Source organism: Trachurus japonicus, chromosome 4 (genome assembly GCF_045865225.1).
Source record: "Trachurus japonicus isolate A0001 chromosome 4, Traja_1.0".
In the NCBI taxonomy this organism is placed as follows: domain Eukaryota; kingdom Metazoa; phylum Chordata; class Actinopteri; order Carangiformes; family Carangidae; genus Trachurus; species Trachurus japonicus.
This window is the reverse complement of record NC_140910.1, coordinates 32,199,484-32,218,645: the sequence shown is the minus strand read 5'-3', so window position 1 is coordinate 32,218,645 and position 19,162 is coordinate 32,199,484. Positions and strand designations below refer to the sequence as shown.

Below are 19,162 nucleotides of genomic sequence, written 5' to 3'. Positions count from 1 at the left end.
TTGTAATAAGTTGTTACATTTCGTGCAAAATTATTACATTTTATATACAAAAAGTGCATTATAATGCAACTTTATTACATAATGTGGTTGGTAAAGTTAGTCTATTATTATTTAATTTAATAATTTAATTATGTATGTTAAATTACTCTTTGCATACTTCTTTTATCCTTTTTAAAGTTGTTAGGGAGAGATGCACCTATATTTCTTTGTTGCTCGATGGCAATAAAGGAAAATTGAAATTTACAATATAACAGAAAATCCTCATTTTGGTGAAATTACAACAGTTATTTATTTGATTTGATTTATTTTCCATTTATCTTCACGTTGTCAGTTACACATAGAATGAAAAAAAACTACTGTAGTACATTTAGTTTACAGTGTAGTATCTTAAAAGTATTGTTAGTTGTATTTCCATCAGTGCTGTAGTGTTACAGTGCAGTAATATTACAATGTACAGTGTTATTGTTGTGTAGTATCACAGTAATGGACTGTTGTGTTACAGTGTTGTGGTACTGTAGTCTAACAGTGTTGTAGAACTACAGTATAATTACAGTAGTATTATCATAGCACCACTGTGTTATTGTAGTATTCAAAGTATTACAGTGTTGTATTATCAGAGTACAGCTGTACAGTGTTGTAGTAGTATCACACAGTACCACAGTGTTAGTGTTGTAGTCGGTGAACACTGGTGTCATGTTGTAGTTAGTGTTGTATTACTATAGCTCTGTAGTATTGCAGTACTGTGGTACTCCAGTATAACAGTGAGGTAGTATTATTACAGTGTAGCAGTATTGTATTGCAGTATTATTGTAGTAGTACAGTCTCAGTGTAGCAGCTCTCACCTTGTCTCAGCGCAGCGGCAACAGTCGTCGTCCATGCTGCTGAGAAATTTGACCTCAGATCAGATCAGCTGCTGGTTAATTTTAGTCAGAGTCTCCAGGTCATGTGACCGACCGATACCCCCACCTCTTACCCCCCCTCTTACCCTCTTACCCCCCCTCTTACCCTCTTACCCCCCCTCCACTCAGAGTCACATGACTGGTCCCGGTCCTGGGTCCTGGGAGAGGAGTCGGGGTCTCTCAGCCAATCAGAGCGGAGGACCTCCCACCTTCTCTCTGACCTCTGGAGTTTCTGACCGCGTGTGTCCTCCTGCACGTTGGGACGTTGTCATGGTGACGGCAGCATCTGGTCCACACACAGCAGCCCTACAGAAGAAGGATGGGATGTAGGAGCTCAGTGCATCATGGGAGTTTGGTGAAAGAAGCTAAAATGAGTCGTAGCAACAAGTAATAAATATTTGACACATGAAGTAAATACATTGGCCTTTGGTCAGCCCTAGATATTATGGTATTAAACTACATCTTTTTATTTAACTAGGCTAGTTAAATCACAGTAGCATACTGATGTGTTGAACTTACAGGCTTGTTACTAAGTATGTATTAATTATCATGATAAATAAAACTCAACCTCACACAGCTCCATGTTGTCTCTGTGTGGTGTTCAGGGACAGTCAGGACAGTCTGAGGACAGAGTTTATATTAATGCACCGTGACACAGTGGCAGGTCTCTGTACGTCTTCACCACAGATCACAGATCAGCTGTTCAGCTGGAGGAGGAAAACTCAGCTGTTCTCGGTTCCACCGCGACGTGCACCTGGCGTTTGTTTTTTCTCTCCATTTATCAAGCTCCGGTAGCGACCCAGGTAAAATACGGGAGGACACCGTGCAGCTTCTTCATTAAATCCAAACAGTCCGACACAGCGACGCAGACGCACTGCTCCTCTTTGACTCTAAAGTCTCAGCAACCGGACTTATACTGAGTCTCCAGACCAGTTGGACCAGTCCCAGCCTGGTCAGATGCGTAGAACTGATGAAGCCTCTTGGATGAAGGTGAAACGTCTTCAGACAAATAACTAAGTCCAGTTGCTTTCGATTTAACCTCCTTTGAAAAAATAAAAATAAAAAATGTTGTAGTGAAAATGATTTTTTTTTTTTACACGAGTCAAAACGAGCGTCAAATCGCGTATCTCGCGTATCTCGCGTTTGGTCGCGCGTCAAAGCTCGCGCGAAAAAAAAGCGTTCCTCGTGAAACACGATGAAAGAGACGAAGACGCGATGGTCCCGTCGCCATAAAAGAATCGCGTGTATTGCGTCGCAAAAAAAAAAGTCGCGTATACCGCGTCGCGCGCCTAATCGCGTCTCGCGCCTAATCGCGTCTTTGCGTCACGGCCTTTTACACCGCGGACGTAACGAATAAACGGTGACGGTGTGAACGGACAACATAGAACAGGACCAGACGTGGCGTTGTTTCCTCTTTTCACCGACAGCTCCACTCTCCCTTACTTACACTAACTACTGTTATTGTTGAGGCCAGAGAATTGTGGGATTTGTAGTTTTTGACCAATCGCAGGTTGTGCTCTTTCTGTTTTTGTGATTTTCCCGGTTCACACATGTATTTTTTTTTAGGGGCAAATGCGAGTGAAATGCTCGCCCATGGTGGGCATAAGAACATTTAAGACCTGTCTAAAATTATTTAAGACTTGAACACAATAATTCAACAAATTTAAGACATTTTAAGGCCTAAAATTTAGATTTTCAAATTTTTGACTTTTTAAGACCCCGCGGATACCCTGTAACTATTACCCCTGGCAAAAAATGTATTTAATGAAATTTAATTTAATTTTAATGAAAAACATCTGATACAGGATATAAATCCTTTACATCAGACTCAAATAAATAACAACATACAAAAATTAAACACAAATATACCAACTACATACATAATCACTAAAATACATATAACAGAATAATCCCCAAAAATCTCAATAAAACTACAAAACAAAAACAAGAAAGAGAAAGAGAATTGTATTGTTCTGTATATAATTATATATATATACCGTATATATATATAAAGCAATTAAAAAAATGTTTTTTTCATTGAAAGAGATTACTGTTTCATTTATACTTTGTTGGATTGGTTTTTTGTTTCTTCAGTGTTTTTTAAACAGCCAGAAATGATCTCATCTGGTCTGGCTGTTTAAATAGATTTTAAAAATGCAAATATACAGTACATCAGTCAAATACATTGGGAACATTTCCCCATGTGTTTCAAATTTAAACTTCAAATCTCATTAAATTTGCTAATTGTTGGGAAAAAGTTCTTTAATTGTGAAATAATCAAAACTTTATATATTCTACATTATAAATGTTGTTTATTTGACCAGATAACATTTAATTTAAATCCCATTTTGTTCCTGAATCCACCAAACTGCTGGGATCAGAATAATCCTGATGTTCTGGATCAACGTTTTCCTGATCCGACTAAAAAGCTCTGAACGACACAAACTGATGAAGGTTTGATCCATTTTCAAGATTTGATCTGATCAATGATCCAAAATCCGATCAGTTTTTAACCCTTTGTAACAACTGGGTCCAGGACCAGAAAGTGACTTCTCCCACGTTCTCTGAGGAACCTGAACTCACCACAAACGACTCAGACTTGGTTCACTTCAACTTTATTGAGTTTTTTTTTTTTTTCTTTTTTTTTCTTTTTTCTCGTTTGACCAGGGTTCAGACACTTCACAGTTTATGAGTCGGACCAGAACCAGAACCAGAACCAGGAACCAGGTCCAAGAGTCCTGATCCAGATCCACATCCCCAACACAAAACCACGACAGCATCAACAACAACAAACAACAAACAACAAACATTTCAACACATGAAACAAAACAAAACAAAACAAAATAGACAAAATAAAGGTCAGTATCAAAAAAAAAAAAAAAACTACGACACCATCGTTACCCAGCAGCCCAGAGGAAGACGTCGGGACCGGGACCAGGACCAGGACCAGGACCAGGACCAGAGCCAGAACCAGGTCAGGGAGCAGCTGGTGGGGGGAGGGGAGGGGAGAGAGGGGGGGGGGGGGGCACTTAGCAGCTACAGAACCAGGACCAGAACCAGAACCAGGACCAGGACCAGGACCAGGACCAGAACCAGAACCAGGACCAGGACCAGAACCAGGAGGAGCAGTAACAGTCAGACGGGTCCAGAACCAGCAGCAGGTCCACTGGTTCATTTACACACAGTTCAGTCAGTCAGGACCAGATCGGACCGGGACCAGGACCAGGACCGGGACCAGAACCAGAACCATGTGAAGTTCTGGTCCTGATGATCAGCGGAGACTTTGTGGACCTTTCACAGAGCGGTTGGTCCTGGTTCAGGACTCAGAAAACCACTTTAAACTGGACCAGATCCCAGACGGGTTCATCTGATCTGGATCGAACTGATGGAACTGGACTCTGGTGAACCCGGGTCTCAGGTCTCAGGACCCAGTTCTGCCCCCCCCCTCCCCCCAACCCCCCCAGACTCTGGTTCTGGATCTCTCTCACACACACACACACACACACTGGTTCAGTCTCACTTCCTGTGATTTTCAAATTAAAAGTTTCACCGATTAAAATTATTATTATTAGGATTAATTTTCCAAATAGAAAAAAAACAACAAAACTGGTCCGGTCCAGAATAACAGAGTCCAAACTGATCAATGAACTGATGAATTATTGATGACACACACACACACACACACCTACACACACACACACACCCCCCTCCCCGACCCCCCAGCAAAGAGAATCCAGACCCAGAACCACCAGCACCTGAAGAGCTGAACCCTGGTTCAACTTGGACCAAAAACTACAAAAACCTCTAAACCTCCAACCGAGAGAGAGAGAGTGAGTGAGTGAGAGAGTAAGGGGGTGGGTGGGTGAGTGAATGAGTGGTTGTCATGGAAACGACATGATTGACAGGCTGGCCCCTCCCCCGCCGCATCGCGCCGCCGCCGCAACTCGCTCAAAGGCAACAAGGAAATGAGAGAAAAGAAGAATAAGAAGATGATGATGATGAAGGCAGCAGCAGCGGCGGCGGTGGCGGTGGCGGCGAAGGGGGAGAGGTGAAGGTGTGTTAGTGTTGGCGGTCCGGTTCCATCCGGTTCCATCCGGTCGGGTCCGGTCACTTGAGGTCCAGCACCATGCTGGCCGGGTTCTCCAGGTATTCCCGCCACAGGTTGGAGAAGCGGCACATGGTGGCGCCGTCGATGATGCGGTGATCCGCCGACCAGCTGACCGCCATGATGTGAGCCGGGACCACCTGACCGCCGGCGCCGAACCGGGGCAGCACCTGAGAGCACACACACACACACACACACACACACACACACACACACACACACACACACACACAGTGTCAGAAATTAGTCGGTTGCCACGAAATGCGATGCTAATTTCTGTTAGCCCGTCTATGAGGTTTTACATTATACGTTAGCATTAAGCTAGCGGACTTTATACTTGTGAGAATGGCTGTGTGTTTTGAACGTTGTTGGTTTGATTGAACATCTTTGATGCTTAAATACATATATTACCGCTTAATATATTGCTTTACTCTTTATTTTATGCCATTTTTACTGTAGGGCAGGCTAATCTTCAATTCGGAGTGACAAATAAAACCATGAAGCAAAAAGATTTTGTCTTTTGTTTGAGAACTGACATTGATGTACAATAATTCAGTTAACAGTTGTAAATGTACCTTATAGGGTTTATTTTTTAATATTTTACCATTCAAAAGCAAGCTCAGTGCTGTCTGTCCCATAGAAGAACATGATAGCGGCAGCCTGCTGTAGCCCCTCTGTTATATCAATCGCTCTGCTTGTGGTGCAATACATACAACAGTCTCCAGCTGCAATGAAGCACACGCTGGAGTCGAGCAATGGGGGCGTGGTTTTTGTGATTCCTGATTGGACGGAGGTAAATTCATGCAAAACCACTGATGCGCGTTGCCTTCAGGGACAGTTTTTCATCAACAGTCTCTGTATTTCCCTCTAAAACAACTCTGTGTGGTAACGTTGTGTTATTATCTCATAGCGTGGTGAATGTGCAGCTCACAACTTGTCCGCCAGAGCGTTGTGGAGTTGTTGGATTGTGTATTTGATGAGTTTGATGAGGGAAACCAAGAAATCCCATAATGAGCCTCCGTAGCGTAGCTCTGAGCAGCTCGCAGCTCTGCTCTGGATTATGGCAATGGGCCAATTTGACAAAATGTTGAACTATCCCTTTAAACTCTAATTACCTTTCTTTCTTTTTTTATTATATACCCTGCACACACACACAGGAAGGGGGCGGGGCTTGGCTTATCTAAGTACTTTGACCTCTGTGGTGTGTTCATGGGCCGTGGGAAAGTCTGCAACTCACCTGCATTTTCCCCAGCGCTCCGATGGCGACCTCAGGAGGGAGGATGACTGGTTTGGCGTACGTCCCTCCGATCTACAACACACACACAGAGGAAACAGGTTGTGGTTAGAGCGGGTCTAGAGTCCGTCTCCGTCCTCAGAGCGGCGGCGTCTGGACTCACTGATCCGATGTTGGACAGGGTGAACGTTCCCCCCGTCAGCTCCGACGTTCCCAGCTGCCCCACGGCGCCGAGCGTCTGCAGCCGGTTCAGCTCCTGGGCGATGTCGAACACGCTGAGCAGCTGCACGTTCTTCACGTTGGGCACCAGCAGACCCTGACTCGTGTCCATCGCCAGCCCGATGTTGTGAGACGCCTGAGGGCAAAGAGACACACCAAGGTGATTAGATATAAATGATGTGAAGTAACCGGGTCAGACTGATCCAGACCCAGTGATCTGATCGGATTCTGGGAAACCTGATCAATGACAACTGATTAATGATTATCTGACACATAACAGGTCTGATCTGCTGTTAAAGGGATATTCAGCTACAAATTCAGTTGGGACAGACTTTCAAACCAAGAACTTTTTTATCTGGGCCAGATGTTTTCAGTGACACAAACATACGAAATGTAGAGGAAAAAGGGTTATTTTCTGCCTCTGCGCTGGTCTCTAGGGCTGTTTTCGACTAAGGATTTTCATAGTCGAATCTGATTCGTCAGATTTTGCCGTAGTCGACTGATCGTCAAACCTTTTTTTTTTTTTTAGATAGCAGCAAATTTGCAACTTTTTCCCGTTTCAAACAAAAGAGCTAAAACACCCCAAAAATATGGTAGGTGTAAAACAAATACCTTTATTTATTTTCCACACTTTGGATGATTTTTAGTAGCCATTGTGAGCCAGGGTATGCGTTTACTGTATGTTACGTTGCCCTGGACAACGCTCCTTTTGCTCGGACTGTGAGTGGCAAATCAAACATCCCTCAACGTGGTGAAGATAGCTTGCACCGACAATTAAAGGTAACGAACCTACTGCTATGACTATAGGGATTATGGCAATGGGCCAATTTGCCAAAATGTTGAATTGTCCCTTTAAATATCTGGGGGAGTAGGAGTGATTCTTAGACTTGAGAAAGTTGATAAAAAGCTTTAGTTCTTAAGTTTGAGAGTTGGACTAAATTCCACAAATTCTCAACACTAAAATTCTCTAAGACTCGGACGACTTGGAAATTCAGTTTACAGCACATAGTACTATGGTAACTCGGCTCTGACACCGGCATTTAAGATTCAGTTCACTAAAGGTGTGACTAAGACACTTGATAACTACCTTTTAAAGGGATAGTAGCATTTTTTTTAAAGTGGGGTTGTATGATCTACAAATAGCCCCTAAGTACTTTAATTGCAGTAGAAGACTCTCTGCATTTTTCCCAGCCCTTCAAAGTGCAGGAAAAACACAGTTTTTATTTGGACCTAACCAATTCACGTATGCCTCCGCCCAGGGTTAGCGCCCCCCGATCAGCAGTTGGTTAGGTCCAAATAAAAACTGTGTTTTTCCTGCACTTTGAAGGGCTGGAAAAAATTATATTATAACGAACAATGGAACTGTGTATTTTTTTAGGGGCTATTTGTAGATCATACAACCCCACTTTTAAAAAAATGCTACTATCCTTTAAGTGCATCTTTCAGTCAATAATTTGTTTTACTCATAAGTCGACTCCTATCTGGTCCGTACCTGGTCAGGGAGGTGGTCCAGCTCCCGGTTCATGGCCAGCTCCAGTCTCTCCAGACTCTCACAGCCGCTCAGCTCCTCGGGAACCACCTGCACTCGGTTGTAGCTCAGCATCAGCTCTCTGAGCCGCGTCAACATCCCTGAGACCAGAACCAGAACCAGGAGGACACATGGTGAGACCGGCTACAGGGTCGGTCTTTGACCTGTCGGAGGTAGGCTACTGACCGATCTGTTTGGGGATTTCAGAGACGCCGTTGCGGGACAGATCGAGCACCAGGAGGTTCTGGAAGCTGGAGATGAAGTGAGGGATCTTCTGCAGTCCGGTCCGGTGGAGCTGCCACTCCTGGACCTGGTTGAGCTGGACCAGACAGCCCGGCAGGACCTGCAGAGACAAACACTCACATCAGACCAAGGGTGTAATTTATATAATTGCATAATTACTTGATTAATCAAACAATAATCGATTATTAAATTAATTATCAACTAGTTTGATAATCTAATAATCAGTTTGAGTAGTTTTTAAAGAAAAAAAGTCAAAATTCTCTGATTCCAGCTTCTTAAATGTGAATATTTCTGGTTTCTTTGTTCCTTTATGACAATAAACTGAGTCTCTCTTTGGTTTGTGGACAAAACAAGACATTTGAGGACGATGTCGTCTGGTGGTTTGAGAAACACTGGTTGATGTTTTTCAAATTTTTTTTAACATTTTATTGACCAAACAACTAATTGGTTAATGGTTTAAATAATCGACAGATTAATTGATAATGACAATAATCGTTAGTTGCAGCCTGAATTACTACATAATAAAAGTAACTATTGCGTTACTTTAAAAAATATAAAATCCTCAAATATAACACTAACTTCCCATTCAAGCCCATATTCTGCTCAGAAACATAATGAAAAGAGCCACAAGGCCAAGAAACAGTCTTAAACGGTTGGTTCATCATATAAAAGGAGAAAAGACACTGTCCCAAGGAGGTGATAGTCATATCACTGAGTTAAAAAGTTAAGTGTTATCTCAAGTCAGCTGATTTGCTATTGGTTAGAGCCAGAGGTGCCCTGGTCTCAGTACTGATTGGGTTTTCTCTGAATCAAATTGGGTTTTTGCATATTGACATGGTGTGATGTGCTATGTTCACAATGCTGTTAGTGTTTTCACAGACTATAGCCGTAGTCCTTAACCACAAATTGTCTGTAGTTTATCTGCAAATTAATAATAAGCAGAATAAACGTGTTAATCACCACAACAACTGATCAACAGAACAACAAAATAAAATGTGTTTAAGAATAATGCTGATAAATGACTGAAATACCTTTTACGACTATAACAAATATGGGAATGACAAAATAAAGAGACAAATAAGCCTTGTCCTTTTATCAAAGTTAATGATTTTGCACTTTTCCACGCATACGCTGACCTTTTTGCTTTAAAAAATCCCTATACAGACAGAGATCTTAACCCCCTCCCCCCCCAAATGTTTAACCCTAAGCTAGGCCCCTGCATCAGACCGAAGACTGGACCAGGACAATAATCTGATACCTTCCACTCCTCCTGCTCGATGCGGAGCACCAGCCGTCCGTCCTCGGTCTGCAGCTTCTGTCTGAGTCGAGCCAGAAGGGCCCGGTCCTCCCAGACCCCCAGGCTGAGTCTGGAGCGCCGCTCGGTGCCGCTCCTCCTCCTCTGCTGCTCCTCCTCGTCCTGCTCCTCCCTCCTCCTCTTGATCCGGGTCTCCCACAGAGCTCTGACCGAGCTGATGGAGCCGCACACCGCCACGCCCCCCACCATGGTCACCACGACGACGGTGACGTCACAGCGCCGCACGGGGGGACAGGCGAGATGACCTCTGACCTCTGAGCTGCAGCCTCGCTCTCCTCCTGATCATCCTGTCGTATTATCACCAGAGGAACAAACACAAAACATTTCATTTCTTTGATTTCATTTCTATTTTACTAAATAAATTGTGAAGAAAACTGTTAAAAATGATTTATTTAATTAAGGCCTGTATTGAGGCCGCATTTTGTAATAATGTAATTCATTTTCACATTTTGTAATAAACTTCTTGAATGCAATATGTAATAAACTTTGCTGCATTTTGTAATAAATTGTTACATTTTGCACAAAATTCTTACATTTTCTATATAAAAAAGTGCAACACTTTTATTTTGTAACTAATGCAATATGTAACAACTTATAACAAAATGCAACAAGGTTTATTACCTATTGCGTTTAAGAATTTTATCACAAAATGTGGCAGATCATTACATCATGAGGTGAATTTTTTTTTTGCATTATTACATAATGAATATATCTATATCTTAAATTACTCTTTAAAGTTATTAGGGAGAGATTCACATATATTTTGTTGTGCTTCGTTGCTCGATGACAATAAAGGAAAATTGAAATTTACAAGATAACAGAAAATCCTCATTTTGGTGAAATTACAAGTTATTTATTTGATTTTCCATTTATCTTCACGTTGACAGTTACACAGAATGAAAAAAAAGTACATTTACTCTGAGTGTATCTTGTTAGTTGTATTTTCATTAGTGCTGTAGTATTACAGTGCAGTAATATAACAATGCACAGTGTTATTGTTGTGTAGTATCACAGTAATGGACTGTTGTGTTACAGTGTTGTGGTACTGTAATCTAACAGTGTTGTAGAACTACAGTGTAATTACAGTAGTATTATCATAGCACCACTGTGTTATTGTAGTATTCAAAAGTATTACGGTGTTGTATTATCAGAGTACAGCTGTACAGTGTTGTAGTAGTATCACACAGTACCACAGTGTTAGTGTTGTAGTCGGTGAACACTGGTGTCATGTTGTAGTTAGTGTTGTATTACTATAGCTCTGTAGTATTGCAGTACTGTGGTACAACAGTATAACAGTGAGGTAGTAGTATTACAGTGTAGCAGTATTGTATTGTAGTATTAGTGTAGTAGTACTGTAGTATTACACAGTCTCAGTGTAGCAGTTCTCACCTTGTCTCAGCGCAGCGGCAACAGTCGTCGTCCATGCTGCTGAGAAATTTGACCTCAGATCAGATCAGCTGCTGGTTAATTTTAGTCAGAGTCTCCAGGTCACGTGACCGACAGATACCCCCACCTCTTACCCCCCCTCTTACCCTCTTACCCTCTTACCCCCCCTCTTACCCTCTTACCCCCCCCCCTCCACTCAGAGTCACATGACTGGTCCCGGTCCTGGGTCTTGGGAGAGGAGTCAGGGTCTCTCAGCCAATCAGAGCGGAGGACCTCCCACCTCCTCTCTGACCTCTGGAGTTTCTGACCGCGTGTGTCCTCCTGCACGTTGGGACGTTGTCATGGTGACGGCAGCATCTGGTCCACACACAGCAGCCCTACAGAAGAAGGATGGGATGTAGGAGCTCAGTGCATCATGGGAGTTTGGTGAAAGAAGCTAAATGAGTCGTAGCAACAAGTAATAAATATTTGACACATGAAGTAAAGACATTGGCCTTTGGTCAGCCCTAGATATTATGGTATTAAACTACATCTTTTTATTTAACTCGGCTAGTTAAATCACAATAGCATACTGATGTGTTGAACTTACAGGCTTGTTACTAAGTATGTATTAATTATCATGATAAATAAAACTCAACCTCACACAGCTCCATGTTGTCTCTGTGTGGTGTTCAGGGACAGTCAGGACAGTCTGAGGACAGAGTTTATATTAATGCACCGTGACACAGTGGCAGGTCTCTGTACGTCTTCACCACAGATCACAGATCAGCTGTTCAGCTGGAGGAGGAAAACTCAGCTGTTCTCGGTTCCACCGCGACGTGCGCCTGGCGTTTGTTTTTTCTCTCCATTTATCAAGCTCCGGTAGCGACCCAGGTAAAATACGGGAGGACACCGTGCAGCTTCTTCATTAAATCCAAACAGTCCGACACAGCGACGCAGACGCACTGCTCCTCTTTGACTCTAAAGTCTCAGCAACCGGACTTATACTGAGTCTCCAGACCAGTTGGACCAGTCCCAGCCTGGTCAGATGCGTAGAACTGATGAAGCCTCTTGGATGAAGGTGAAACGTCTTCAGACAAATAACTAAGTCCAGTTGCTTTCGATTTAACCTCCTTTGAAAAAATAAAAATAAAAAATGTTGTAGTGAAAATGATTTTTTTTTTTTACACGAGTCAAAACGAGCGTCAAATCGCGTATCTCGCGTATCTCGCGTTTGGTCGCGCGTCAAAGCTCGCGCGAAAAAAAAGCGTTCCTCGTGTTTGGTGGGAAGCCCCTCGTGTTTGGTGGGAAGCCCCTTGTGGGTCTTCCCACCAAACACGATGAAAGAGACGAAGACGCGATGGTCCCGTCGCCATAAAAGAATCGCGTGTATTGCGTCGCAAAAAAAAAAGTCGCGTATACCGCGTCGCGCGCCTAATCGCGTCTCGCGCCTAATCGCGTCTTTGCGTCACGGCCTTTTACACCGCGGACGTAACGAATAAACGGTGACGGTGTGAACGGACAACATAGAACAGGACCAGACGTGGCGTTGTTTCCTCTTTTCACCGACAGCTCCACTCTCCCTTACTTACACTAACTACTGTTATTGTTGAGGCCAGAGAATTGTGGGATTTGTAGTTTTTGACCAATCGCAGGTTGTGCTCTTTCTGTTTTTGTGATTTTCCCGGTTCACACATGTATTTTTTTTTAGGGCAAATGCGAGTGAAATGCTCGCCCATGGTGGGCATAAGAACATTTAAGACCTGTCTAAAATTATTTAAGACTTGAACACAATAATTCAACAAATTTAAGACATTTTAAGGCCTAAAATTTAGATTTTCAAATTTTTGACTTTTTAAGACCCCGCGGATACCCTGTAACTATTACCCCTGGCAAAAAATGTATTTAATGAAATTTAATTTAATTTTAATGAAAAACATCTGATACAGGATATAAATCCTTTACATCAGACTCAAATAAATAACAACATACAAAAATTAAACACAAATATACCAACTACATACATAATCACTAAAATACATATAACAGAATAATCCCCAAAAATCTCAATAAAACTACAAAACAAAAACAAGAAAGAGAAAGAGAATTGTATTGTTCTGTATATAATTATATATATATACCGTATATATATATATAAAGCAATTAAAAAAATGTTTTTTTCATTGAAAGAGATTACTGTTTCATTTATACTTTGTTGGATTGGTTTTTTGTTTCTTCAGTGTTTTTTAAACAGCCAGAAATGATCTCATCTGGTCTGGCTGTTTAAATAGATTTTAAAAAATGCAAATATACAGTACATCAGTCAAATACATTGGGAACATTTCCCCATGTGTTTCAAATTTAAACTTCAAATCTCATTAAATTTGCTAATAGTTGGGGAAAAGTTCTTTAATTGTGAAATAATCAAAACTTATTACATATTCTACATTATAAATGTTGTTTATTTGACCAGATAACATTTAATTTAAATCCCATTTTGTTCCTGAATCCACCAAACTGCTGGGATCAGAATAATCCTGATGTTCTGGATCAACGTTTTCCTGATCCGACTAAAAAGCTCTGAACGACACAAACTGATGAAGGTTTGATCCATTTTCAAGATTTGATCTGATCAATGATCCAAAATCCGATCAGTTTTTAACCCTTTGTAACAACTGGGTCCAGGACCAGAAAGTGACTTCTCCCACGTTCTCTGAGGAACCTGAACTCACCACAAACGACTCAGACTTGGTTCACTTCAACTTTATTGAGTTTTTTTTTTTTCTTTTTTTTTCTTTTTTCTCGTTTGACCAGGGTTCAGACACTTCACAGTTTATGAGTCGGACCAGAACCAGAACCAGGACCAGAACCAGGTCCAAGAGTCCTGATCCAGATCCACATCCCCAACACAAAACCACGACAGCATCAACAACAACAAACAACAAACAACAAACATTTCAACACATGAAACAAAACAAAACAAAACAAAACAAAATAGACAAAATAAAGGTCAGTATCAAAAAAAAAAAAAAACTACGACACCATCGTTACCCAGCAGCCCAGAGGAAGACGTCGGGACCGGGACCAGGACCAGGACCGGGACCAGAGCCAGAACCAGGTCAGGGAGCAGCTGGTGGGGGGAGGGGAGGGGAGAGAGGAGAGAGGGGGGGGGGCACTTAGCAGTTACAGAACCAGGACCAGAACCAGGACCAGAACCAGGACCAGAACCAGGACCAGAACCAGGACCAGAACCAGGACCAGAACCAGGACCAGGACCAGGACCAGGTCTTCCCCTCAGGAGCTGGAGGAGCAGTAACAGTCAGACGGGTCCAGAACCAGAACCAGCAGCAGGTCCACCGGTTCATTTACACACAGTTCAGTCAGTCAGGACCAGATCGGACCGGGACCAGGACCGGGACCGGGACCAGAACCAGAACCATGTGAAGTTCTGGTCCTGATGATCAGCGGAGACTTTGTGGACCTTTCACAGAGCGGTTGGTCCTGGTTCTGGACTCAGAAAACCACTTTAAACTGGACCAGATCCCAGACGGGTTCATCTGATCTGGATCGAACTGATGGAACTGGACTCTGGTGAACCCGGGTCTCAGGTCTCAGGACCCAGTTCTGCCCCCCCCCTCCCCCCAACCCCCCCAGACTCTGGTTCTGGATCTCTCTCACACACACACACACACACACACACTGGTTCAGTCTCACTTCCTGTGATTTTCAAATTAAAAGTTTCACCGATTAAAATTATTATTATTAGGATTAATTTTCCAAATAGAAAAAAAACAACAAAACTGGTCCGGTCCAGGATAACAGAGTCCAAACTGATCAATGAACTGATGAATTATTGATGACACACACACACACACACACACACACACACACACCCCCCCCCCGACCCCCCAGCAAAGAGAATCCAGACCCAGACCACCAGCACCTGAAGAGCTGAACCCTGGTTCAACTTGGACCAAAAACTACAAAAACCTCTAAACCTCCAACCGAGAGAGAGTGAGAGAGTAAGGGGGTGAGTGAGTGAATGAGTGGTTGTCATGGAAACGACATGATTGACAGGCTGGCCCCTCCCCGGCCGCATCGCGCCGCCGCCGCAACTCGCTCAAAGGCAACAAGGAAATGAGAGAAAAGAATAAGAAGATGATGATGATGAAGGCAGCAGCGGTGGCGATGGCGGCGAAGGGGGAGAGGTGAAGGTGTGTTAGTGTTGGCGGTCCGGTTCCATCCGGTTCCATCCGGTTCCATCCGGTCGGGTCCGGTCACTTGAGGTCCAGCACCATGCTGGCCGGGTTCTCCAGGTATTCCCGCCACAGGTTGGAGAAGCGGCACATGGTGGCGCCGTCGATGATGCGGTGATCCGCCGACCAGCTGACCGCCATGATGTGAGCCGGGACCACCTGACCGCCGGCGCCGAACCGGGGCAGCACCTGAGAGCACACACACACACACACACACACACACACACACACACACACACACACACACACACACACACACACACACACACACACACACACAGCGTTGGAATTAGCATTCGGCCCCAAGTTTTCAAAACAAATGAAGATTTTTTTTCCCGCTATATACATTATAGTTCAACATTTTGTCAAATTGGCCCATTGCCATAATCCCTATAGTCATAGCAGTAGGTTCGTTACCTTTAATTGTCGGTGCAAGCTGTTTTTAGAACGGCGGAGCAGAGCCGTGAGCTGCTCAGAGCTACGCTACGGAGGCTCATGGGATTTCTTGGTTTCCCCTCATCAAGCTCATCAAATACACAATCCAACAACTCCACAACGCTCTGGTGGACAAGTTGTGAGCTGCACATTCACCACGCTATGAGATAATAACACAACGTTACCAGACAGAGTTGTTTTAGAGGGAAATACATGCAAAACCACTGATGCGTGTTGCCTTCAGGGACAGTTTTTCATCAACAGTCTCTGTATTTCCCTCTAAAACAACTCTGTGTGGTAACGTTGTGTTATTATCTCATAGCGTGGTGAATGTGCAGCTCACAACTTGTCCACCAGAGCGTTGTGGAGTTGTTGGATTGTGTATTTGATGAGTTTGATGAGGGAAACCAAGAAATCCCATAATGAGCCTCCGTAGCGTAGCTCTGAGCAGCTCGCAGCTCTGCTCTGGATTATGGCAATGGGCCAATTTGACAAAATGTTGAACTATCCCTTTAAACTCTAATTACCTTTCTTTCTTTTTTTATTATATACCCTGCACACACACACAGGAAGGGGGCGGGGCTTGGCTTATCTAAGTACTTTGACCTCTGTGGTGTGTTCATGGGCCGTGGGAAAGTCTGGAACTCACCTGCATTTTCCCCAGCGCTCCGATGGCGACCTCAGGAGGGAGGATGACTGGCTTGGCGTACGTCCCTCCGATCTACAACACACACACAGAGGAAACAGGTTGTGGTTAGAGCGGGTCTAGAGTCCGTCTCCGTCCTCAGAGCGGCGGCGTCTGGACTCACTGATCCGATGTTGGACAGGGTGAACGTTCCCCCCGTCAGCTCCGACGTTCCCAGCTGCCCCACGGCGCCGAGCGTCTGCAGCCGGTTCAGCTCCTGGGCGATGTCGAACACGCTGAGCAGCTGCACGTTCTTCACGTTGGGCACCAGCAGACCCTGACTCGTGTCCATCGCCAGCCCGATGTTGTGGGACGCCTGAGGGCAAAGAGACACACCAAGGTGATTAGATATAAATGATGTGAAGTAACCGGGTCAGACTGATCCAGACCCAGTGATCTGATCGGATTCTGGGAAACCTGATCAATGACAACTGATTAATGATTATCTGACACATAACAGGTCTGATCTGCTGTTAAAGGGATATTCAGCTACAAATTCAGTTGGGACAGACTTTCAAACCAAGAACTTTTTTATCTGGGCCAGATGTTTTCAGTGACACAAACATACGAAATGTAGAGAAAAAGGGTGATTTTCTGCCTCTGCGCTGGTCTCACATTTGGGCTTATTCTGACCAAATGGTAGCTCCTATCAGAAAAAGACGCAGACCGTGGTCGTCGTAAGGATTTCCTGAACACTTTGGTATGATTTTGGTGTTTCTACAGTAAATATTTTGGAAACACTTGCAAGTTATAAACAGGGGTCCCTCCTGCTTCTCTTTGTATTAGAGTCAATGGGCGGCAGGAAGAGACCTGGCCGCAATGAGAGGCTCACAGTTTAAATTTTGTAAGTCTCTCTGCTTCGATGAACACATTGTTAGAGAGAGGACACGTTTGTGTACAAATGTGGAAAAAATCATGTGTGTAGAGTGTAATTTGTGGCTGAAAGCAGCGTGGAAAGAGAAAAATGATGTCACCCAACATCACATTCTGCGCAATACACACCCATTATAATCACAACACTTCTCCAAATATGATCATGGTCATTAAACAGTGATTGATCAAAAACTATAATACCTATCGAAAAAACGTGAATTAATACACCAATAAACGAGAGTTGTGTCTTGCAGAAGTCAGAGGACAGAGCCTCGCTGTCTTTGCCCCGTGGCCCTAACTAAAAGTGCCCAGTTTGATCGGATAAAACCTTGAAAACGGGTTATTGCAAAAACTAAAACCAGATCATGTGATCCAGTCTTGGTTTTAATCTGGATCAAACCCTCAGTTTGTGTTGATCAGAACTTTTTAGTCGGATCAGGAAACTTTGACCGTGTTTGTGTGTGTGTGTGTGTGTGTGTGTGCACCAGCGCGCATGTGAGAGAAGGGCCGCCACAGACTCGTTAATTAATAGGAAACACTGCTTGTAGAAGCTAAAATATATTTTGCCTGCCATTTTGCTATAGGTTTGACGTCATTGCGTTGATGATGTCATTTGCATTCACACATTGAGGGGGTGTGGTTATTTTCTTTACTTAGTGTGTGTGTGTGTGTGTGGTGGCGGGAGTTTTGAACACAAAGAGAGAGAGAGAACTAAGCTCATATATTTTTTGTTGACCGTCAATTTACCATCATTTTCACCTTATCATCTCACCAGTATCATTATTATTATTTATTGAAAGGGCACGTATTAATTTCCCTTTTTGATATAACTGCTTGTTGGCTCTTTTTGATTTTTGTCACAATAAACACTTTAAACTGATCGTGGACCCATGGAGTTTTTGGACGCGTCACAAAAGAGCTTTAAGTTCCTCAGCGGCTGAAGTTTATTGAAAGACAGCCACAACATTAGTCAACAAAAAATATTAACGTTAAAATAAAAGACTTTGGATCGCGGAGTTTGTTGGAATTCCGGACCACCTTGGACCCTGGGATTGGATTCTCATGGGATTGGATTCAGCTCACCCGGCATGGGAAGAAGAAATCACAGCGGAGCGCTGCGTAAAAACAACAAAGGAGTGAAAAGCAATCACAGCGGCGGCGCATCACAGCCATCAGAAGCGGTATGTTGAGATTCCTTCTGTGTATTGGATGAAATTTGGAACACAGTGTGGACTTGAATTGGATGCTGCTCGTCCAGTGAGGACTGGGACTGTTGTTTTGGCTTGTGTGTTTGTGCGCTGGACGCACGCGCCGAGTTCGGCGGAGTTTGGAAGCCGAGTGGATTGTTTGTTGGATCAAAAGAGCGCACGGACTCAAAGTTGAGCTGTGGAACGTTTGTGAATGGATTCATGATTCATCTGTTGCGTGGAGTTTATGCTTTGCTGTGTATATTGATGAGCTGTGCACGTTGGAAATGTCAAAATGAGTGAAACAAAGGATGCGAGTGATGAAATGGAGAGGAGGACGGTCAAGCTTACAACCAAAGCGCTGGCTTATAAAATTAATACGCTTCAGCATGAGCGTCATACGGCGGTGAAGAAACTTAAAGGGCTCACACGTGAAATTAAGGAGCTCATGAAAAGGGATGCAAATGCAAAGGATGTGCAATGGAATTTGGAGAGACTGATTCAACTGTTTGAGTGTGCAAAAGCTGCGCATGAATCAGTGATTGTATTGCTTCCTGAGGAGGATCAAGAAACTCAGAATGACTGGTTTGCACGCATAAACAAATACCACACAGGCTTTGTGGAGGATGTGAAACAATGGCTTTTTGACAATGAAAGACACTCTATGCAAACAGGTCATGTGACTGTGAATTTACCTGCTGCAGATTCAGACACTTCTTCCATCTTACATGAGAAAGCACCTGTTGAATCAAAGGAGGAAATTCCTCCACAGGACAATCATCCCCCTGACCTAACCTCAAAAGCAACATCTGATGTGC

General features: G+C 43.5%; 2 protein-coding genes across 2 annotated transcripts in view; both read right to left on the bottom strand.

Moving 5' to 3' along the window:
* Window positions 1–5,006: 5,006 nt before the first annotated feature.
* LOC146989255 (lipoamide acyltransferase component of branched-chain alpha-keto acid dehydrogenase complex, mitochondrial-like) lies at window positions 5,007–10,967 on the bottom strand. The gene is made up of 7 exons (XM_085773175.1): window positions 10,933–10,967; window positions 9,487–9,547; window positions 8,172–8,328; window positions 7,950–8,086; window positions 6,402–6,593; window positions 6,242–6,313; window positions 5,007–5,174 (listed from the first exon to the last, which is right to left on the bottom strand). The coding sequence occupies exons 1-7, from the start codon at window positions 10,965–10,967 to the stop codon at window positions 5,007–5,009; spliced, it is 822 nt and encodes a 273-aa protein (XP_085629301.1).
* A 5,430-nt stretch (window positions 10,968–16,397) lies between these two features.
* The window catches only part of LOC146989254 (leucine-rich repeat-containing protein 39-like), an 11,566-nt gene continuing 8,801 nt past the window's right edge, over window positions 16,398–19,162 (bottom strand). The window contains exon 5 of the mRNA XM_085773174.1: window positions 16,398–16,600. Coding sequence (XP_085629300.1) covers window positions 16,540–16,600 — 61 coding nt within the window. The 3' untranslated portion in view covers window positions 16,398–16,539. The remainder of the gene's footprint in view (window positions 16,601–19,162) is intronic.